Source organism: Globicephala melas, chromosome 1, assembly GCF_963455315.2.
Source record: "Globicephala melas chromosome 1, mGloMel1.2, whole genome shotgun sequence".
Lineage (NCBI taxonomy): Eukaryota > Metazoa > Chordata > Mammalia > Artiodactyla > Delphinidae > Globicephala > Globicephala melas.
Window position 1 is genome coordinate 45,274,702 of NC_083314.1, and position 24,796 is coordinate 45,299,497.

Below are 24,796 nucleotides of genomic sequence, written 5' to 3' on the forward strand. Positions count from 1 at the left end.
TTATTTCACTTGTTATATTTTTCCAAAACAGGATTTCTATTTGGTTCTTTTATCATAATTTCTCTTTACTTTTATTCTCTATTTAGTGAAAGATTACCCTCAAATTTAGCTTTTAAGATATTTTCTTTTAGTTCTTTGAACATGCTTTTAAAAGCTAACAAAGTTTTTGCTTAATAAGTCAAACATCTGGGCTTCCTCCCAGACACTTTGTCTCTTTGCATGTCTTGTAAATTTTTGTTGAGACTAGACATTTAATATGATGTGGCAACTCTGAACAACAGAATCCCTTCCCTCCCCAGGGTTTGTTGTGTTTGCTATTTGTTAGTGAACTTCTTGGACTAATTCTGTAAAGTCTGCATTCTTTGCTGAGTGTGACCATTATATTCTGTTTTGTTAGCTTAGAAGTCAGCTAATGATTGGACAGAAATCTCCTTAAATGCCTTCAAACAATAACTCTCCTAGCATTGAAGAAGTGCTCTGTGAATGTGTTGGGATAGGCCTTCAACACTCCAACACGCAGTTTACAACTCTGCCCTAGCCTTCACTTTCTACTTGCAGAGCCTCAAGTTCTGTCACAGGTGAGAATGGTGCCTTCTTCATTTTTCTCTTGGGCATGCATACAGCCTTGCGCATGTGGCCTTCTAGATTCCCAGGAATATGCTGGAGTTTTTCAAAGTCCTCTACAGATATGTCATTCCTCAGCTTTTCCTTTTCTTTTTTGGTCAGTGTCTTTTTAGCCCCAATTGTTATCACTGCCTCAGGCAGCTTCTATGGTAAACAACTTCAGCTGCTTTCCACAAACAGGCTGAAGACAGAGCTATGTGCACACAGTGAGTCGAGTCAGGTTAAATAAAGACAAGCTCTGAGAATAGAGCTTTTCAGTGAGGTACCAGACAGGTCAAATAGTGACAGTTCTCTGGGGTGGGCTTTCTGGTTAGCTTCAAGTCCCCTCCAGTGTCAACTAGGCTGCTGGTTTTAACAGCTACCATAGTTGCAAGGCTACTTGTTTTCAAGGCTACCCTGGAACTAGGGAAAGATAGAGCAATATAAAATGTTACAAACCAACTTGCCCATTGCGGCTGGGTGCTGGAGAAACGAAAAAAGAATTGCCCAAGGTCAAATGATGACCTTGGCATCACCTGCCCAAGGCTAGTGATGCATGGAATTTAAATACAGGCAGATTGCATTGGAATTTTGGAATTTAAATCCAGACTCTAAAGCAGGGTTCTTAAGCAGTATAACACATACATACATACACACACACACACACACAGACACACACACACACAAGTTACAAAATATATTGTTACGGTTTCTGTTTAATAAGTGCTTTTTAGACTATTGGCAGCCTTTAGTTAATTTTTAGAGTTCTGACAAAGTTGATTTTGACAACTTTTAGTGTTCTCATTGCTTTTATGGAACATCAGATTTTCAGAGGTCCTTACTCCATTAAGTTCTCAAAGAAGCCATTTTTATAATTACAACAATGGAACACTAATTACTATTCCTTTCTAATAATCATGTTTCTAAAACTTAGAAAACCAAATATTTCTAACTAGAAATGTGATGGGAATTCAAAAGAGGCACCTCTTCTCATCTGGCATTTTAATTATTTCTTGTTTAGTTGTCCAAGTCAGAATCCTAAGCCTCAATTTTCTTAAACGTACAAGTGAAATATTGTCTTCCCCAGCCTTAAGATTTAAAATGATAACGTAAAACTAATTACAAAGCTACAATAATCAAAACTGACTGGTGGGGAGGGTGGGAGGGAGGGAGACGCAACAGGGAAGACATATGGGAACATATGTTTATGTATGACTGATTCACTTTGTTATAAAGCAGAAACTAACACACCATTGTAAAGCAATTATACCCCAATAAAGATGTTAAAAAAAAAAAAAAAACTGACTGGTACTGGCAAAAGAACAGTCATACAGACCAACGGAATATGACCTCAGAAATAAACCATGACATATAAGGTCAATTAATTTTCATCAATTGAAAATTAATTAATTAAGGCTGCCAGGACCATTCAATGGAGAAAAGGCAGTCTTTTCAACACATGTTGCTGGGGAAACTGGATATCCAAATGCAAACAAAGGTGAATCCTTACCTTTCGCCACATACAAAACTCAAAATGGATCAAAGATCTAAACTCTCGGAGGAAAATCTTCGTGATACTGGATTTGGCAATGCCTTCTTGGATATGACACCAAAAGAACAGGCAACAGAAAGAAAAACTAGACTTCATCAAAATTAAAAACTGGTACATCAAAGGACACTACTGAAAAGAGTGAAAATGCAACCCACAGAATGGGAGAAAATACCTGTAAATCATGTATCTGATGACAGATTAATATCCAGAATATATCGAGAACTCCTACAACACACACAGAAAAACAACCCAATTAAAAATGGGCAAAAGACTTAAATAGACATTTCTCCACAGAAGATATATACAAATGGCTAATAAGTACATGAAAAGATGCTTAGCATCACAAGCCATTAGGGAAATGCAACCAAAACCACAATGAAATAACACTTCACATCCATCACGACAGCTATTAAAAACAAAAATAACAAGTGTTAGTTAGGATGTGGAGAAAGTGGAATCCTTCTACATTGCTGGAGGAATTGCAAAATGGTGCAGCCACTGTAGAAAAGTTTGCAGTTCCTCAAAAAATTAAATATAGAATTACCATGTGATTCAACAACTTCACTCCCAGGTATATACCCAAAAGAATTTAAAGCAGGGACTCACACAGATACTTGTACAAAAATGGTCATAGCAGCATTATTCACAACAGCAAAAAGTGTCCAGCAATCTAAGGGCCCATCGACAGATGAATGGATTAAAAAAATGTGGTATATTCATACAGCGGAATATTATTCAGCCATAATAAGGAATAAATTCTGATATATGCTACAACATGGATGAATCTTAAAACTATTATGCTATGAGAAATAAGACACAAAGGACAAATACTGTATGATTCCACATATATAAGGTGCCTAAAATAGTCAAAGTCAAAGAGAGAAAGTAGAACAGAGTTTACCAGGAGCTGGGGGTAGGAGTGGTAATGTGGAATTATCATTTAACAGGTACAGAGTTTCTGACTGGGATAATAGTTCTGTAAATAGATAGTGGTGATGGTTATACAACATTGTGAATGTATCTTAATGTCACTGAACTAATTGTATGGTTAAAATGATAAATTAGGTTATATATATATTTTACCATAATAAATTTTTAAATGATAATGTATTATCCAAAGGTCCTATTTAGTGAGCCTTTTGTTCCTCAGGTGAGACGGTGGTTATAGAAGTTACTTAAATAATAAATACTTTATGAAATGGCTGGTAGTTAATAGTAAATAGTACCCACCCTCCAAAACACACACACATACACATACATACACACACACGACACTACACATTCAATGCTCTTATCAAATACCTATAATTATATTTTTCAAAGGATTACACATCCAATAAATTCACTAATGATGCAAAGAATTTACATCCTCCCATACTGACAGATAAAAACACATACATTCTCTAAGCACAAAGCTTATATTCACAAATAACTTTTTGCCTAAAGACAAATTTCAATTAATAATCACAATGGGAATTTAGTTATTTAATGCAACCATTAACCTAATGTCACCAATAAAATCTAAGCAGTTATATCACAAAACCAGGGTTATATTCAGTGGACATGCATTAATAATCTATACAATTTAACATTATACCAGAAAAGGAACTGACTACAAAATTTCCCTTGATTTTTGGTGGTTTTCAAATTTCATGGCACAGATTCCCAAGGTAAAAACAGATTTTAAATATTTTCGATAAAATGGTAAAAAATTTCACAAGCCTTTTAATTTTCGTATTGGGGTGAAGATTTAAAACATCAAGCTGGCCCCAATCTGTCAAAAATGACAGGTAAATATTTACAATGACAACACAGGCTTTAGTTACAATGGTATTAGAGGATGACTCTCCCCTGGCAAAAACCTTTTATGGTTAATTCTCAATGCAAACATGTTTTTGTAAATACTGTGATAATATAAACTTGGAAACATACCTGGAATCAGGACAGGGACGAAAAATAAAACGCAAGTCAATCTTATTTCTGACCTGTAATCATAAAGCCTTTTGGCTCTAAACACCAAACACTGTCCTTCAATATAAAACTAAATTAAGAAGAGTAGAACAACTTTACCATGCTGGCTGACATTCTTCTACAGAATTATCTTTCACTACACATCAAGGCAGGGCTCAAGCTCCATTAACTTGCTTCTCTAGAAAGAGTATAATTAGCAGAGCACCAAAATTTATAAACTGATATGGCAACCCAAAATGCTAAACACACTTTTCAAACAGAAGCAAATTTTTCCCCATTGTTACTTCTATGTACCATGTTATTTTTGAAACTTATGTGGCTACCAATAAGAAAAGAATCAGGGAAGCTTTGAACATATCTTGTACTTTTCATCAAGGCTAAAGTGCAAAATATCTCCATGTCTCTGGTATTTTAATAGGAAAAAACATAACACATAATAAAGGAACTGAGGTGACAGTAGAACTAATGCAAAAAAGACTTCTTTAAATATACACTTGAAGACTACATAAGACCAATTTAATTTTTCTTTCTTCAATGAAATCTGTGAATGAACCAAGTTCTCACAGAACTTGAGATCTTGTTTGGTTCTCTTCCCCAGGATCAGAAATTCCAAAATTAGAGAGAAAAAAATGGAAGAAAATAACATTGCATGACAATGGACACTAAGTTCATAAAGAACTTTTTTTAAAAAAATGAGATATTATGGAAGAAAACACCATGAAAATAATAATCCTATGAGAATTGTTTTTTACGCACAGTAAATTTGAGCCTTGGTCTTCATGAAGATACTACAGCTTATATAGAAAACTATAAATATACAAGACTCCAGGAAAAAAAGTCAAAATACATATTATTTAACATTCTGTAGGCCTAAAAAACTTCTGAGGGGAGGGGAAAGGACGGCCAACTGAATCTTCACTTAAGAATACAGAACTATGAAAAATTCCTGGGTCAAAAGCTCCAAGATGCTCCAAATGGAACCACACTTTGTGAAAACATACAACCCTAGATATAGTTTTAAAAGGAAAGAAAAAGTACTGAATAACTGCAGTCCCTTCCAAAAAAGGATATCTTAAATTAAGGGGAAAAGATTCTAATAGTGTAAACGAATCTGGCTCAGAAAGAAAACTGAACAACATATCCAATGTTCTGTCCATAAAAGTAATGACGGTACATCTTTAATATTAAAGAAATAGGCTATAAAAAAGTTCATTCTCAGAATTGGTTTTAGTAAAAGCTCATTTGTGCTCCTTTGTGGGTGCATAATAAAGTTCCATGGGTTTGTTCACCTTCCAGTATTTCTCACTGACCAATTCCAAAGAAAAAGAGCCATTTAACACCTAAAACAAAAACAAAAACAAAAACAAAAAAAAAAAAAGAAAGAATTATGAAAACTGCTCAAAGCACAAAATTGTGAGATGGAACAAACAGAGAAGTCCATCTTAGCACAACAATGTAAAACAACTATACCCCAATTTTAAAAAAGTCCATCTTTAAAAAAAATCCTAAGATAAACTTGTCACTTACACTATTCATAAAAGAACAAAGGATATATCAAGTTAACTACCTGTTGCAATTTCTCCTCCTTCCAGAGTCTGTACCATTTTATTAGGCCCCACCCCACAACCTTCCACTCTCAGATGATCAATGTACTCCCAATTTCAACAGCCTATTATTTTAAATACTTACAGTGAACTGGCCACTGGCTGTTGCTATGTAAATGGTATACTGCTTCTCACTGGCTGTATCAAGGTTCATCTGGTTTGATTCTCCTTTGTTTCGAAGTTCTTCTAAAGCTAACCTCACAGCCAGATACTTGGATAAGTGATCAACAGTGGCATTACCTGAAGTCTTTATGTATCTGGAAAAATAAATCATTAAAACCTTACTTTCTAGATTAGTCATAAAACATACATAAATTATAAAACTAATACATTTCTAAGGGCTTCCCTGGTGGCACAGTGGTTGAGAGTCCACCTGCTGATGCAGGGGACACGGGTTCTTGCCCCAGTCTAGAAAGATTCCACATGCCACAGAGTGGCTAGGTCCGTGAGCCATGGCCGCTGAACCTGCGCGTCCGGAGCCTGTGCTCCGCAACAGGAGAGGCCATAACAGTGAGAGGCCCGCGTACCGCAAAAACAAAACAAAACAAAACAAAACTAATACATTTCTAAAAAGGTATATAAAATGTAAAATGTCTCAATTATTGACAAAATACCAGAAATTTATTCCTCTATTATCTAAAAATTTCTTATTGAAAAGGTACAGAAACGGTAAAAGTACAAGCTCACTATCTACCAGGCCATGAAAGCTCTACCTACCTTACCATCCATAAAATATGACACAGAATGACAAAAATCAAATAGAAATAACACTGTACCGAGAGGAAAAAAAAGAACATACCCCTCAATCCCAATGATCAGAAGTTTTGAGTCTACAGCAGCAAGAAGAAAACTAAGAATATGAGCAAATTTCTTCTTGTCTAAGAATTAATAAATTTTAGGTTTTTAAGACAAAGCACTGAAATGCTAATTGTTTTTTAAAGCATCATATACCATTTACTCACTCACTCAACAAATATTTGATGCTTATATGCACTCAAGGACAGGCTCTCTAGAGTTATATAGTGGTAAAGCAGTCATCCTGGCCAGCATGAATTTTAGAGCCTTCTGACACCCTAGCATCATTGTTAAGAAATTTAAATGATCCTTTCTCCTCCTCTACCTAGAAGGGTCATTCCTTTCAGATACGCAACTGTGGGTGGGAAGCACATGAGGAAAGACGAAAACAACAATTCAGGCAGCCAAAATATCCAACCAAACCCTGGCAATCAATGGGATGACAAATGTCACCCTGAATTCTTATCTAAAGTTGCCTTTTAACTCCTTAACATTCTAAATTCAGATAATCTGAAACTAACCCACACGCTTACCTTGTCTGTGCACTGTCATCTTTTTCCATAAGTGTGGGATGAGGCCTGAATACTAATTCAATTTCACTAGCACCATCCATTACTGGATCAATTGCCACTGTTGCATTGTTATTATCAAGCTCAAGCCCAGAATCATCAGATGTTTTGGTCCGTTTGTTACTAGGTCCTGCTTCCTGATTGCTATGTGTGGATGCATTACTACAGTGAGAACTGTCTCCATTGTCTTCTGCTCCACTACCATTTTCAATCTGTTGTTTCTTGCCTCGCTGTAATCTAGTTAAGGAAAACAAAACAAAAAACATGAAATCTTCATTTAGGCCTTTTCAATGCATCAATTTTGAAGTATGTTTACTGAATTTACTACATTCTAAGTTCCCTGGTGGTCTAATGGTTAGGATTCCGGGCTTTTACTGCCATGGCCTGGGTTCAATCCCTGGTCGGGGAACTGAGATCCCGCAAGCCACGCAGCGTAGCCAAAAAAAAAAAAAAAAAAAAAAAAACCCAAAACTAAATTCTAAAAACATCTTGATAACTGAATTTGCTCCAAGTTGAATAATGTCATTTATTTCCCACATGTCCCTGAAAGGTCTAGGGAATGTCACTTATACACAGGCAAACATCTGAATAAATTAAACAAATGTTTATATTCCCTTAAAACTTTTCTTTATTGATTATAGGAATTATTGGCAAATATTTACATTTTGATGATTTCCTTTATTATGAGATTTTAAATCTAAAGAAAGGCATAATTCAGTTATGAAAAATTTACAGTTCTGAGGGAAGATATTTATGCCTTTTTAATTAGAATTTCTTAGGGAAACAGGATTTAAGAGTAATGGTAAGCACTACCTGCCCGCTGCTGACCTCACCCAAAGTCTGCTAATGCAATGCAAAATTATTCCAATGCAGAAGATGCGATGGTATCTAAATATGGAGCATAAACACAGAAGCAGCTCTCTAACAAGCTCAAATACTAAAAACCAGTAACTGGGCAAGGTACTTTGTGTATACATCTTATTTACCCATCAAAACAACTATCAAGGCAGTTAACGTTATTATCATTTTATAATTGGGAAAAACCAATGAAACTGAGGTCCAAGGTCCATGGCTATAAGCTAGTAAGCACCAGAACCAGAGGAAGAACTCGATACATTCTTTCTACCATATGTATTGCCTCTCCAGCTGTATATACAAGAAAAAGGAGGGAATATGTGATGAAAAAGAAATATGAAAGAACGACATGCACTTCTAAGAATAGTGTCATTACTACATTTTTATTGCCAGAACAAGGAAATAATAGCCCACTGCTTGGGAAAGATGCTCAAGAACTTTTTTTTTAAATTGAACTATAGGTGATTTACAATTCTGTGTTAGTTCTGGGTGTAAAGTAAATTATATACACACATACATATGTACATATGTATATAAAATTCTTTTTCAGATTCTTTTCCATTGTAGGTTATTACAAGATATTGAATATAGTTTCTTGTGCTATATACAGTAAATCCTTGTTGTTTATCTATTTCATAAATAGTGATGCGTATCTGTTAAACCCATACTCCTCTACTTTATCCCTCCCCCTCCCCTTTTCCCCTTTGGTAAATATAAGTTTGTTTTCCATGTCCATGAGTCTGTTTTGTAAATAAGTTCATGTGTATTATTTTTTTGATTCCACATAAGTGATATCATATATTTGTCTTTCTCTGACTTACTTCACTCAGTATGATAATCTCCACTTTTGCTATGAATGACAGTATTTCATTTTTTATGGCTAATATTTGAGAGAGAGAGAGAGAGAGTGTGTGTGTGTACGTACCACACCTTCTTTATCCATTCATCTGTTATGGACACTTGGGTTGCTTCCATGTCTTGACTAATATAAACAGTGCTACAATTAACACTGGGATGCATGTATCTTTTCGAATTAGTTTTCACCTTTTCTGGATATATGCCCCGGAGTGGGACTGCCGGATCATATAGTAACTCTATTTTTAGTTTTTTAAGGAACCTCCATACTGTTCTCCACAGTGCTGCACCAATTTACATTTCCACCAACAGTGTAGGAGGGCTGGCTCCCTTTTCTCTTCTGTCCATTTTTTGATTGGGTTGTTTGATTTTTGATACTTAGTTGTATGAGGTGTTTACATATTTTTGAAATTAAGCCCTTGTCAGTCTCATCATTTGCAACTATTTTCTCCCAGTCTGTACGCTGTCTTTTTGTTTTGTTTATGGTTTCCTTTGCTGTGCAAAAGCTTATAAGTTTGATTAGGTCTCATTTGTTTACTTTTGCTTTTATTTATTTTGCCTTGGGAGACTGATCTAAAAAAATACTGCTGCAATTTACATCAGAGAATGTTTTGCCTATACTCTCTTCTAGGAGTTTTATCGTGTCATGTCTTATATTTAAGTCTTTAAGACATTTTTAGTTTATTTTTGTGTATGGTATGAAGCCATGTTCTAACTTCATGGATTTACATGTGGCTGTCCAGCTTTCCCAACACCACTTGCTAAAGAAACTCTTTTCTCCATTGTATATTCTTGCCTTCTTTGTCAAAGATTAGTTGACCACAGGTTGTGTGGGTTTATTTCTGGGCTCTTTATTCTGTTCCACTGATCTGTATGTCTGTTTTTGCACCAGTACCATGCTATTTTCATAACTGTAGCTTTGTAGTCTTGTCAGAAGTCTGGGAGGGTTATGCCTCCAGCTTTGTTCTTTTTCCTCAGGACTGCTTTGGCAATTCTAGGTCTTTTGTGGTTTCATATAAATTTTAGGATTATTTATTCTAGTTCTGTGAAAAATGCCATGGGTAATCTGACAGGGATAGCATTAAATCTGTAGACTGCTTTGAGCAGTATGCCCATTTTAACAATATTAATTCTTCCAATTCAAGAACATGGGATGTCTTTCCATTTCTTTGAATCATCTTCTATTTCCTTTATCAATTTTATAGTTCTCAGCATACAGGTCTTTTACTTCCTTGGTTAAATTTATTCCTAGGGTTTTTTTTTTTTGAAGCAATTTTAAACAGGATTGTTCTGTTTTGTTACTTTCTCTTTCTCATATTTCGTTGTTAGTGTAAAGAAATGTAACAGATTTCTGTATATTAATCTTGTATCCTGCTACTCTGCTGAATTCATTTATTAGTTCTAATAGTTTCTGTGTGGAGTCTCTACAGTTTTCTATAGAGTATTATGTCATTTGCATATAATGACAATTTTACCTCTTCCCCTCCTATTTGGATACCCTCCCTCCCTTTCTTTTTTGTTTTGACTGCTGTGGCTAGGACTTCCAATACCATGTTGAATAGAAGTGGTGCGAGTGAGCATCCTTGCTTAGGAAAGATGCTCAAGAACTTCCCCCCCCAAAAAATAAAATACTGTTTATGAAATCTATACAGCATTTCAAAATTAAGAGGGGGTGACTAATATGTTAATTGACAAAACTATGATTCAAAAATATATGAACACTGGGACTTCCCCGGTGGCACACTGGTTAAGAATCTGCCTGACAATGCAGGGGACACAGGTTCAATCCCTAGTCCTAGAAGATCCCGCATGCTTCAGAGCAACTAAGCCCATGTGCCACAACTACTGAGCCTGCGCTCTAGAGCCCGCAAACCACAACTACTGAGCCTGCACACCACAACTACTGAAGCCTGCACACCTAGAGCCCCTGCTCCGCAACAATAGAAGCCACCGCAACAAGAGAAGCCACCACAATGAGAAGCACGCACACTGCAATGAAGAGTAGCCCCCGCTCACCGCAACTAGAGAAAGCCTGTGTGCAGCAACAAACACCCAACGCAGCCAAAAATAAATAAATTTATATATAAAAAAAAAAAGTGAACACATACAATGGATTAGTCTTAAAAAGGAAGGAAATTCTGCAGGTGCTACAACATGGATAAACTTTGAAGACATTAAGCCAGTCACAGAAAGACAAATACTGTATGATTCCACATATATGAGGTATTTAAAGTAATCAAAATCACAGAAACACAAAGTAGAATGGTGGTTACCAGGAGCTGAGGAGAGGAGGAAGAAATGAGAAACTGTCGCTTAATGGGTACAGAGTTTGTTTTATAAGATGAAAAGAGTTCTGGAAATTGATTGTACAACTGTGTGAATGCACTTACAATACTGCACTGTATATTTAAAAATGCTGAATATGGTAAATTTTATGTTTTTTATCATAATTTTCTACTGTGATATGGAAAGACCAAAATAATGAAACAAACAAAAAACTCAACAGGGTTACTTGTCTAATGTATTTATTTTTACCTCACACTTCTTTCCAAAGAACAGAGCTAGATTAATGTAATTTCAGGCAGCATTCATAAAATAATGTTCAGATAATGGAGGTAGATCAATAGCCTATCATGTCCTGCATTTATCAAATCATATCCATAACACTACATACTGTTCTAGAGGTAGCATTTCAAGAATTATACACCAACAAACTTGAATGTCATATGAGGAATAAAAGAAATTAGGAATGTAAATATTTAGCCTTTAGAGGAGCATATAAGAATGTATATTTATATGAAATTATTTGAGGACTAGTAGATAGAAGCAGAATCTGAAATAAATATAGAACCCAACATAAGTATTTTGACAAAGACATATCAAGACTGCTACACACAAAAGACTAATTTTAATTCAATATAAGGGAAGAACTTTAAAAATATATATATTCATACAAAACTATTTACTTTAAGCCAAACGTAGTTCTATGTACTGGTGTTATAAGAATCAGTAATACTCACACAGTCTCTACCCTCTTAGGGCTTATATTATTCTAGTACAGCAAATAACACACACATGTTCAGAGAATGATAAGTGCTATGAAGAAAAATGAGGCAGAGAGGGTAAGAAAGTATGGAGTCCTGTGGTGGAAGACGGGAACTTAGCAGACACCTGAAGAATGAGTGTGTGTGCCATGTGGACTATCTAGAAGAAGAGGGTTCCTGAAAGAGAGAACAGGAAGTATAAAGGCCCTGAGGCAGAAACAAGCTTGCTAAGTCTCAAAAACAGCCAAGAAGCTTTAATAAAGTTATTAACAAATGAAAGAAGCTTCTATCACATACTCCCACCACTAGAAATGTTCAAGCAAAATCAAAGGTCTATCTATAAAGGATTTTATGAAGGGGATTCTTTCTCCTGGTAAAAGACTAAAAGTTTACTCTTCAGAACCACTTCTGGAACTTTTAAAATACGAATGCCTGTACCCCAATCAAAGATTTTGATTTACTTAGTCTGGAGTGATGCCTTTGGGGCCCTAGGATTTAAAAGCTTTCCAAGTGATTCTGATATTCAGCCAAGGTGAAAGCCACTAGATTGGGATGTGGCTTTATTGGTGGCTGACTTTATTGCAATGTGGCTTTGGAAGATGCTGACTCTCCCTGAGGCCTAAACATATCAGGAGATGTCAGAGCAGAAAAGAGAATAGGGGTGAGGAAAGTGCTCAGATTATATAGGGTCTTGGAAGCTATCATTAAAGTCTTTTAACCTGAATGTGAATAGAAGCTATTAGAGGCTTCAAAGCAAAGGAGAACTACGACCTGACTTCCAATTTATCACTCTGGCTGCTGTGCTGAGCACAGACAATGTGGAGGTAAGCATGGAAAGTTGAAAGACCAATTGGGAGGCTATTTCAACACTTTCAAATGAAAGATGGTGGTTGCCTAGACCAATTTGCATATATTATGGAAAAAGCTAAAAATATATTTATTCACAAACTGGAATACGGACTGGGAAAAAAGAGAGAGGTGAAAGGTAACTCCAAAGTTTTTGGCTAAAGCAAGTAGGATGATGGAGTTGCCATCAACTAAAATGAGCAAGAATGAAGAGAAGTAGGGGATAAGAATTACAAGTTCAGTACTGAACATGTTAAGTTTGAAATAAGGAACAGCTAACGACATATACAAAGGGAACCAGGAGAATATCGTCTCTTGAAAGCCAGCGGAAGGAAACCAGTCAAACAGAAAAGAGAAATTAACTGTATAAAATGCTGCTAAGTAAGATGAGATCTGAGAATCAGCAATTGGGTTTTGCAATGTGGAGGTCAATGGTAACTTCAACAAGGGTGATATGAGGCATTGGGATAAAGCCTGACTGGGGGAGTTCAAAATGGGACAGTAGAAGTATTGGATATAGTAAGCACAGACAACTCTTTTAAAGAGAAGAAATACAATGGTAAGTGGAGGGAGAAGTGGGTATAAGAGGGTATTTGTCTTGTCTTGTCTTTTTTAAGACTCTAGTACTTTAAATCGAATACCGTATTAGGCCTAGAGACATATTTTATACCTTCAAGAAAAGGTAACCACACAGAACTACTATTTGTTACTGCATTTTATCTATCTCAAAATGGAGGGTGTTAATTCAGTATTTAATAGAGTGGAAAAATGGCCACCTGCCTGGCCTTCTCTCCCATATACCTGTTCATGGCCTGTATCTTCAGTCCTTCCTCAATGCTGTGACTGAGTGCTTGCTGATTATTGTGCTTGTTGATCCTGGCTAATACTCTTTCTTGATGAGCTTCATACTCATCACGACTTGGATAAATTTTGCTGATGAGTGCATCAAAGTTTGGGTCTGGTCTTAGTGATCTTTTGGAAACTAGCTTTTTCCGACAGGTAGGGCATTCTTTATTGCTAAATAAAGAGAGAGAAAAGAAAATGTAAATAATGCCAGGATCTTTGGGCTAAAGACAAAAATAGCCAGCTTCCAGATAATTATCATCTTTATTCCAATAGCTTTACTAAGTCGCAGAAATTTAAACTGATTAACCTGACTTTCCTTGAATATCTGACTAATGACTAAGCAAGATTTTTGAAACATGAGACTCTCCATACTACTTGCCAATAGAGAAAAAACTAAATACTTCCCCATGATAAATTATATATAACCATTTTAGAAATAAAAATCTATTCCTTCCTAAATTTCCCGTTTCTGATATCCATGCTACACATGGAAAAACTATCCACTAATATATATTAATTTATATGTTATGAATTATTTTATTAAAATAGTCATCAGGACATTATACTTAAGTGAGAAAATCATGGTTTCATGCTTTGTAATTTCCTCAAAACAAAAACTCATCCTAAAAAGCTTCTAAAACTATATAAAATCAACTGTTTCGAAACAAAGATTCTCCAATAATTAAAACCTAGACTTTAGATAAATTTCCAATTCTCAAATGAACACTTATAGAAAATGTATTTCTCAAAACCCACAGAGCACTAGAACACTGTCCTTGTATAATTTAAGTACCTAGCATAATTCATTTTAACATACCCACTTCTGAGGGCTGTGATAATGCAGTCTGCACAAAAACGATGTAAACACTCTTTTGTAGTCATGGTGTTCTTCAACATATCCAAACAAATTGGGCACATTAATTCACTGTGTAGACTTCGAGGTGAAACCACAATTTCCAAGCCATCCGTTATTGCCTCCTGTAAAAAGCATCACTTTAAAATTAAATGCTACCTAATTAAAAAAAAATTATGGACAAGTTCAAACGTAAGAATATAGAAAATGACAAAAATGAACATCTATATACCCATCACCCAGTCACCATCACTGTCAACTCACAACCAATCTTGTTTTAGCTATAATCTCCTCCAACTCCCCTCAGCCCCAGCACCAAAGCATTATATAAATGCCCTTATTTTAATGCTAAAGATAACATATTATATATTTAAAAGATAACTAATGTTAAATCACCCTGGTATAGCAATAAAAAAAGCATTGAATATGGAATCAGATGGCTTAGGTTCTATTAGTTCTACAACTAGCTTTGTGACACTAAATAATTAGTTTTAACATTGTTTTCTTACCTGCAAAATGAGGAAGTTAAGCTAAATGAACCCTAAAACTTCTTCCATCTGCAAAACTGCACCATTTTGATAATAAACTATACATTTCACGCCATCCATTAAAAGATTTTAAAATTCAAATACAAGTATTCCCTATTTATACACAGCTTAACAGGATTTAATTTTAAAATCACCTTTTGAACCTTAAAAAGTCTTGATCCACAGAGAAGTTTCATACAAAGTGGTCAGGTTCTCAAGCTAACCTACAAACTGATTTAAACCACAGCACCTCTGAAGTATAAAAAGTATTAGTATTTCTAATTGTCATGTCTAAAAATGTTTTCAGTGCGAAAATGCATTTGGAGTTCCAATGTAGAATTCAGGACAAACCTCCCAAATGCACAGATTAGTGACTCCAACTTTCTTTGCCACTACCACTACTCGCCCTTCCCACAAGGTGGCACTGAGAACAAAGATTATGTAGCTCTAAAGGCACCAATACAGGCTCCTATGGATTGAGGAAAAAGGTCTAGTATGTGGCCACTGAAAAGGAAGATGCAGGTAGAATAAGGGGCTTCCATATGTTACACTTCCTGTCTCCACTGGCTCTCCGTCGTACTTGTGTTTTCTCTATAGGGTCAAAGATTGATGACCCCACAAGGAAAGCCATCGAAACTACAGATATTGTCCATTATCAAGTATCCATTATGTTTCAACCTCTCTATATAAAGCACTTTCTGTATTTTACTTAGTTTAATATACACACAAACTTTTGATTTAGGAATTATAACCTCGATTTTATAAATCACACAGAGAGTATGATGATGACTTAGCTAGTAATCAAGTCTGGTCCCCTCTTCCTCTTTAGAATTTGCCTAGCAAAATCTGAACCCTGGATAAACCATCCATCCATATTTTCCATGCCTATACCTGTGCATCTGCATAGCACTGCAGGGGAAAAAAAGGGAGGAATCACACAACCAGACTGATATCACTAAAAACTCATTTTTCTTTTCACTGCACTATTTTACAACTTTTCTTCTATCTGCAGACCTACCACCTAAATGTTCAATAGATTAATTACCTTACCTCAAATTTCATTTAAAGAACTCTCTCGTTTTCTCTCTACCAAATCTTTATAAAGCATCTTCCTCTTTCTTCTTACAAGGAGAAAGTACACCTCTTCCTATCACATGTCCATTCCTTCCTACCTTCTCAAGTATATCCCTCTTTGGATTTCTATTTGATCTCAGACTTCAGCAATCTCTCCCTCTTCACTAAATCAGCCTAGATTAATATAGGGTTGCTGCATAGTGAAATGTGAATGATGAGCTTAGAGCTGTGTGTAGAGGAGGGTGGGGTGAGAGTGGTTCCATCTCTCATCTTATTAACAAAACAAAATTTAAATAACTTCCCGATTCTATGTTGCCCTCAAGTTTTCACTCCATTTCTCTGTTTCTCTGCACAGCCAAACTTCTCTGAAACATTACCTATTCATTTTCACCTCCCCCTCCCCTTTAACACAGCAAAAGCTACTCAAGTGAATCTGCTCTGGTCAAGGTCACCAAGTATATACAGCCAACTCTAGTGCTCACTTTTGTAATCTTCACCTTATTCATCCTCTCAGTAGTACTGAACACAGTAACTGCATCCTCCTTGAAACACTTTGTCCTTTGTTTTGATCTCCTCACTTCATCTTCCATTTTTCCTTACTTTTCTTTGGCCGTTCCTTCTCAGTCTCCTTTGCTGGCTCCTTTTCCATTACTTAATTTCTAAATCTTGAAGCTCCTCTGGATGAAGTTCTGGGCCTTCTGCTCATCTCTCTCTAGGTGATCTGGCATTCTCATGCTTAAAATGTACTGACAAGTCCTAAAACTTTATATTTAGTCCAGACCCCTAGGTAGCATCTCTACTTGTCTTATAGGCATTTCAAACTGAAAATGACTTCAGTTTTAAGCATGTTTTTCTCCTTCAAACCTGTTCCTCTCCCAGTCTTCCCCATCTTCACCTTCTCAAAATAGTCTTCCCTGGTTCTCCCGTTATTATTTATTACAGCATTAAGAACCTTCCCTTTACATAACTTCTCATATGTGTAATTTACTTGTTTGATGTCCATAAACTCCCTGGGCTGGTGCCACATCTGTTTTATTCACCATTTTACCTATTGCCTAGCTTAGGACCTGGTACAGAATATGCACTCAAATTATTTGTTCAAGAAATGAAGTGTCAACCAAACATACATAAATTAGAACTGTATATAAATTTATTATTACTGTTATGTTCTTTCAAGTTTTCACTTTCTAAAACTATATCCCAGTTTATATGCCTCATATTTCCCCTAAGTTATCTTAATCTATATTACCTGAGGTGTTCGTTGTAATTCATATAAACTGAGTTCCCATGTTTTGCTTAATGGTTGAGTTCCGTTTGTCTGCACAGCCTGAGACATTGCTAGGAATAAAGAAGAGAGAAAACCAATTTTAGTATCTGAAAGGGAAGTAAATCTCAAAACTAATTTTTAGACATTGTAAATCCTGAGAGTAAAACCAACAGAAATTACACACTGGCTCCTCAAGAACGAAGAAGAAGAAAAGTTCAAGAATCTTTCCATTTATAAATACAAGCTACTTGAGAGCAAGAAGCTATCACTGATCTCTGAATGCCTAACAGCTCGCACACGGAGAATGCTTAATTATTACTGATGTATAGGAAACTCTCTTCACCCAAAATAAGAAGTATCTTTCTGAAACTGGCAGTCATGGAACTTAGAACTGTCAGGAAAATCTCAGACTCTTCAGCATGGCCATCTAGTCCAACTTTTGCCAAAGATACAAAATCTACTTTAAAGCACTTTAAGCCACAGGTCATTCTGCCTCTACTTTCACAGCTCCACTCATGAAAAATCCCCTTTCTAATAAGTCAGCTTATCTCCTCCTAATGATGAGCCCAAAACTGCTTCCTATTCACCTTACAGCTGTCCTCTGGAGGCAAACTGACTAAGTCGAATAATTTTTCTACAAAACAGTCTTTCAAATACTTGGACACTGTTATCATATTCCACCTGATTTTTCTTTACTTCTGGCTAAATGTCCTAGTTCTTCCTACTGCTCACCATGTGACACAATTTCAAGGTCTCCTCACCACTGTGACTTTCCTCTTGTTATGAATGAACAACGTACAGCCAACTTCTCTGCCTGTCTTTGAATAGGGGGACGAGATCTAGTATACATGTAAGGAAGATGGTCTTAGACAACTAACTCCTCTAGGGCAAAGGAAGAGGCTCCAATCATTCAAGTATTCAGTAAACATCTATTATTGGCCAAGCAGAATTGCTCTAGGTCCTTGCCTCAGAATTCAAAGCCTATAAACAAAGAAATGTGTGTAAACAGCTAAACTACAAACTGACAAGATCGAGTCTAAGCAACCATATGGAAAAAACAATATGGAATTAGAGAAGGATCAGGAAATTTAAGGAGTCAGGGAAGGCTTAAATGGAGATTAAACAGCCTTAAAAAAAATACTACACTGGGATGGGAGTAAAAAAGAAACGGGGTTCCAGGCAAAGTCGAGCAACATGTATGTAGGTATGAGTCTGGAAGCCAATGGAAGTTTTAAACAAGAGATGACATGATCAAATAGTTTCAAAGAAATTCAAGCAGTATGTAGAAGACAGAATAGAAAGCAACTAGCAGTAAAAAGAACAATGAGGAGGCTGTTAAAAAACCTCAGTGATGTTAACTATCTGAACCAAAGCAGCAAAGCACAGACAGAGAGAAAGAATCAGACAGATCACTACATGATACATACAACACTGGTCTAAGAGGGAAGGGTCAAATAAGATTTTAGGAAAGCAACCATCCTTTACTGAGATAGAACACAGAAGGAAGGTGTGGGTTAGAAGAGAAGTGGAGCTGCTACACACACTGAGTTCCAGTTATTTAATGGAGCACTGAGGGAGGTAGAGTTGTCCAGTAGATAGTGAGAAAGAAAAATATCACACTTGCCTAAAGATACAACTTGCACAATCACAGTATGGCATATATTCTACACTGGCACATAAACAATGAAGGACATGATCTATTTGTATCCAGGATGCTGAATTTCCCACTTTTAGCAGCTACCATTTAAAAGTACCTGCTCTTAGACTTCCCTGTTGGCACAATGGTTAAGAATCTGCCTGCCAATGCAGGGGACACGGGTTCGGGCCCTGGTCCGGGAAGATCATACATGCTGCCGAGCAACTAAGTCCGTGCACCACAACTACTGAGCCTGCACTCTAGAGCCCGGGAGCCACAACTGCTGAGCCCATGCGCCACAACTACTGAAGCCCACGCGCGTAGAGCCCGTGTTCCACAACAAGAGAAGTCACCGCAATGAGAAGCCCGCGCACCGCAACAAAGACCCAACGCAGCCAAAAATAATTAATTAAAAAAAAAACCCTGCTCTCAAGAACCCACCCAATGAGCAATTAACTTACTTTGCTTTTATAAGTAAAAGCACTTCACTGAAATTTAACCTAAATTCTAGCCCCCTCTAAAATTCAATATACATTGTCTCTTCAAAACAGCTACATTTCCACATAAAGTTTCTCCCTGTGCAAGCAAAAATTTGAAATATGTTCAAATTTTTCAAATGTGAGTGAGTCATGGCTTTTGTTTATAATTTTGAGGCTGTCCACTGAGTCTACCTTGAAGACTCACTCATTTTGCTTATCAGAACCAGTGGACTCCCAAACAAGCAAACATTCCTTGAATCTTCTGTGCTTGAAATACAATTATCTTTCAGCTCCATCATGGTTCCTGATCAGTGTCCCAACAGTAGCCTGAAATCTGAGCAATTTTTCACAGAGCTCTGGTCACTAATCTAGCTGAGTTTGTTATCCTATGATTAGTAGCCTGTGGTTCTTTGAGTATCTCCCTGAGTGTGGGAATCACAAATTGAAAGAACTCTGTGACAGAAAACTTCTCCTTCATGAAATACTGTCTTTTCTCTATCATTCAATCTTCAGAGGATCAAATGATGGCACAGACTCTACTAATTGCTATCTAGTCAAACTGATGGATACAAGAGACCCAACAGACCAGTATCTGCTCTCTGGAGCAAAAAACGTTGCCATAAGCCTCTCTAAAAAGCCTTCATGAAGAGATTAACTAAAATAGAGATCACTTTGTTTAATGTAGGAGGACTTTCTCCTTCATTTCTGTACTCTGGGGTTAAAGGTTAACATTTCTGTACTCTAGGGGCTAAATCATGGTCGCTAGCCACCATTCATTCATTCATTCATTCATTTATGGCTGCATTGGGTCTTCGTTACTGTGTGCGGGCTTTCTCTAGTTGTGACAAGTAGGGGCTACTCTTCATTGCAGTGCACAGGCTTCTCACTGCGGTGGCTTCTCTTGTCGCGGAGCACGGGCTCTAGGCATGCGGGCTTCAGTAGTTGTGGCACATGGACTCAGTAGTTGTGGCTCACGGGCTCTAGAGCGCAGGCTCAGTAGCTGTGGCGCACAGGCTTCATTGCTCCACGGCATGTGGGATCTTCCCAGACGAGGGCTCGAATCCATGTCCCCTGCGTCGACAGGCAGATTCTTAACCACTGCTCCACCAGGGAAGCCCCCCTAGCCACCATTTTATAAGCATCACTTGATCTTATTGTATGTAGTTTGTGTATTGATGTGGGTTTCTCTACATCTACGATACAAACTTCTCCTGACAGAACTCCTGCCCCTATATACACTCTTATTATAATCCTAGTTATTCTGCTTACCAGGCTAGACGGCACAATTTCTCCAAGGATGTTTATAATTACCTTAGCTATTATTGGTAATTTTGGACATGTCAAAGATAATACAACTAAAAGAAGCTCTAGAAAAGAAAGGGGAAAAAGTACCAAATACACAATGGGCAGTCTTTTTGACTGGTATGCTGAGGCCTCAAAATTAAACCCAAACTTCAAAGTAGCATCCCTTTAAAGTTCTCTAGCAAAGACCAAAGAAAATAAGCATTCAAACTGCCCTCCTTATGCATCCAACATTATCATGTTTTAGCATCACCACCTTTACCTATATTCCCTCTGTTCCCCTCTACTGCCACCCCTAGAATCCTAAGTGAAATATCCTTTCCTCAAGGTCTTCCCCCAAGAAAACAACCAATGACCCATACCCACTTAAGACTGCTACAATGGTAGGTAAACCAATGGAAACTAAGTTAAGGTACAGTTTAGGGCTAACAGTCACAATAAAAGACTTTCCAAAACCAAAAGGCAGACAGACCAATGGCTGCTACTGAATTTCATTCTATTAAGAAACTGTCCAGGAATCCCAGGCTTATATTAATGATTCCATTTACTTGTAGCCCCTCAGATGGATAAAAATAGTTGAAAAGTGGCTGGAAAAAAGAAAAAAAAAAAAACCTTGCAAAACATTCAACAGGGACTAGAGAAATCAAGAAAACCAGGGTGATAAATAAAGTCTTTTCTGGTGCCCTTCCTTTAAAACTTAGACTAAAATTCTAGGCTGCAAACAAGGAATGGACCAATAAATAGGAGACATAAGAAACTGGCTTCAAGGTGTTCAACCTGTATTGTGGGATAGACCCAAGAGGCAATGTAAAAAGAACCTGCCCCCTCTTTTTCTTAATAGGCTAAAATCTAAAATACAGGATTTAAAAAAAAGTGGAACAGAAAATTGCAAATTTGGATGATTTCCAACACAGAGCTGAAAGAAAATGTTAGAAGACCTTTAGAAAACTGACAAACTAAAACAAACATATGATCCTTCAGATAAAAAAAAAAAAATCAAAGATCCTTCAGCCTCTAAGTTTTAACGACCTATTCATAAAGATACTGGCAGATACAGCAATCAGAAAAATATCTGGAAGAGGCACTGCTCCATATTAGCAAATAAAGCGTGGTGTGTGTGTGTGCGTGCATGCACGTGTGTGTGTGTGTAAAGAACAATGGCCCCAAATCTACCGATGATGCTGCTCTGAAGTTGACTCTAGAATTCACTGATTCAAAGTGAACTACCTTTAAATACAGCTCCCCTGTAGATACATGTACCACTATTTCTACCATAAATCCTACAATAGCATAATGAATTTATCGAAGAACTAAAACTACTAAGATAGGAGGAATTTCTAAGACTTCTAAATCCTAACCCATGTCTCAACACTGTTACCCTGGGGTCAACTATAAACAGAACACTCCTTTCATCTGTATCTAGAAAGCTTCCCCAGAAAATTAATAGGAACTGTCAAATGAAATATTCTCCTAAATATATATATATATTTTTAAAGTCTTCTTTCTAGAGATGCCAGTTCTCCTGAACACAGCCAAATTATATCCGATTTGGATATTTGTATTCCTGTGGCAACTAAGATTCAGGAAGTAATTCACAAGTTAGTTGTAGTTCCAGAACTTCCTGGTATCATCATTTGGAAAACTAGGATCTACACGAGTTTTAAAAATTTTCCAGTCTTTCTGTTTGAATCTGTATTACAATCAATCATATGTTCCCTGATAGTTAGAGTCTTAAATGCTACTGCATGGATGCCATCTTATCAGATAATACAGCAGGTAATCCTAGACCAAAAAAAAGGATACAGTCTTGCTGATCACCAAAACTGCTATCTTAATTTTTAAGAACATGTCAGCAGTGTAAATCTGAACAATAGTGACCTCTACTGTGACCTGGCCAAGGAGGGTCAAAAGGTGATCTGAGAATGAAAAATGCCGTTTTTTGCCTCAAGACACAATCTACATATACAGAGGAAGCTGTAAATTCTACTCTGGCCTAAAGCACATTATCTACATGTATTTAGGAAGCTCAAGTTTCTACTTTTGGCAGTTACTGAACAGATAAGCTCTCTAGAATTAGTTCCTCTTTGCTTTAGGTCAATATATTTTTTCATTTAAATTTAACCTAAATTCTACCCTTCCCCCAAATCATGTATAACCTTTCCTCTTCTTTGGTTTAGTGAGAAGCTGCATTTCTGTCTGCAGCTCACTCTTGCCCAAGCCAACAATGTAAAAGACATTTAGCTTCTGTTTTTCGGATGGGAATAAATTGTGATTTTGATGACTGGTATTTGGGAGTCATCTATGTATACAGACAGAGCAACGAAAAAGGAAAGGAACAAGAATGGATGGCCTAGGTAATAGTTATAATCTGAAAGGATGGAGAGTAGAGTTGAAGCCAGCAAAGAAGGGAAATTAGGTGTCAGACAAAGTAATCTTAGGGATTCTTTCCAGCAACAGGAATGTGCTTCCCAGTTGACTACTGCCTGAAGATCCCTGCAGCACAATGGAAGATCTAGGTCTACCTGTGGCCCAATACCCACCTAAATTATACTTCTGAATAAAAGATACCCCCAACAAAACAGAAATGTTTCTTGCACAAAGTAGGCACTCAAATTTGTGGAGAGAATGTTAGCATTATAGTTTGGACAAGATAACTTTAGTAGCACTGACAGAAACAGAAAATAGATCTTGAGGAAAGATCTAGTCACAGCTAAATTTTGAAAGCTCCCGGCTTCAATAACCAAAGGGGAAACAGCAATAGGATATTCAGAATGCTCTTTTAAGGACCACAAATACCTGGCACTCATGCTGACTTTCCACATCTTCGCATATGGTAGATCACAAAGTCCTTTTGTGGAGGCTCAATGTGGTTTCAAAAGCTTTTTCAATACAACACCCTCAAGAAGTGACTACCCATAAAGCAAAGAGCAGAGCAGGCAAAAGAGACGAAAACTCCTATGCATTCTACACAAAAAGATTTAGTAAGCGTACCTTTTTTTAAACAAGAAAAAGGTTAGACTTTCATTTCCAGTTCTGCATGTAAGTTACCATTCAGTCCTAACAAGTAAAAAAGCTGAACAGACTGAAAAATCAACTACTCTTCTGGGATCCATAAGCGAGAGGAGGACACAAGGCAAATCACTGCCCCAAAACTGAAGAGACAGAATACAGGGAATCTCAACATATCTGAGCAGACTGAGGCACTGAAACCGCAGTAGCAAGCAGTGTCAGATAGGAAACTCTTGAACTATAACTGAAAAATGGTTGGAGGAAGCTCAGTGTGGACAAGTCTGAGAGTTAAAAACTCCAGGAGGATCCAGTCACAGGGAGGCCCCCACAATACTGTGAAATTTACCTCCAGCAGCCCAACCAGATTCCCACACTAATTATCAGAGAAAACTCCCCTCATGCTTCCAGCAGAGGAAGGGGAAAAGGAACCATTTCTAAATATGCCAGAGCATTCTAGTTCTTCGTAACAAGTCCTGCCCTCAGGGAAAATTAGTTAACCAGAACCTAACCTGCTGGGATATTACCAGAACCTAAGTGAACTGGAGAAGGGAAATACCCAACTCCAGTCCATTCTAGTCTTCCTGTCCCACCTAAAAGGGGTTAGAAAAAAACTAAGAACCACTAGCGAAGTTCAGCGCCCAGAGACATAGGCTCTGAGACCAATTACAGGACTACAGAACCCTTGCCCTCCCCCTACACCTCACCACCACATTACCAAAGGCCTTTTTGCAGCAGTTCCTTTTACCCAGTACATCATGTCCGGCTCTAGAAAAAATTACTAGGCATACCAAAAGACAAAAACACAATTTGAGAGACAAAGCAAGCATCAGAACCAGATATGGCAGGGACACTGGAATTATCAGACCAGAAATTTAAAATAACTATGAATAATATGCTAAGGGCTCTAAAGGATAAAGACCACAGAAGAACAGATGGCCAATGTATGCAGAGAGATGGAAATCCTAAGAAAGAACTAAAAAGAAATGAGAGCTCAAAAACTCTGTAACAGCCATAAAGAATGCCTTTGATGGTCTTATTAGTAGCCTGCCTACCGCTAAAGAAAGTATCTCTAAGTCAGAGGATGTACCAGTAGAACCCTCAAAAACTGA

The 24,796-nt window shown here is 37.0% G+C and overlaps 1 protein-coding gene across 5 annotated transcripts in view; it reads right to left on the minus strand.

Moving 5' to 3' along the window:
• Positions 1 to 24,796, minus strand: part of RNF2 (ring finger protein 2) — a 101,536-nt gene that overhangs the window by 42,544 nt on the left and 34,196 nt on the right. The window contains exons 2-8 of one of the 5 annotated variants that reach the window (XR_009563262.2): positions 17,244 to 17,332; positions 14,358 to 14,518; positions 13,496 to 13,711; positions 7,059 to 7,331; positions 5,816 to 5,987; positions 4,226 to 4,304; positions 2,328 to 2,380 (exon numbers count right to left, since the gene is read on the minus strand). Coding sequence is in view for 4 of the 5 variants with exons in the window: in XM_030873057.3 (XP_030728917.1) it covers positions 5,365 to 5,466; positions 5,816 to 5,987; positions 7,059 to 7,331; positions 13,496 to 13,711; positions 14,358 to 14,518; positions 17,244 to 17,330 (1,011 nt within the window). In the remaining variant the exon portion in view is untranslated. Of the gene's footprint in view, positions 1 to 2,327; positions 2,381 to 3,444; positions 5,467 to 5,815; positions 5,988 to 7,058; positions 7,332 to 13,495; positions 13,712 to 14,357; positions 14,519 to 17,243; positions 17,333 to 24,796 lie in introns of those variants that run through there. The other 4 variants (XM_060295367.2, XM_060295365.2, XM_030873057.3 and 1 more) reach the window with 4 other exon arrangements.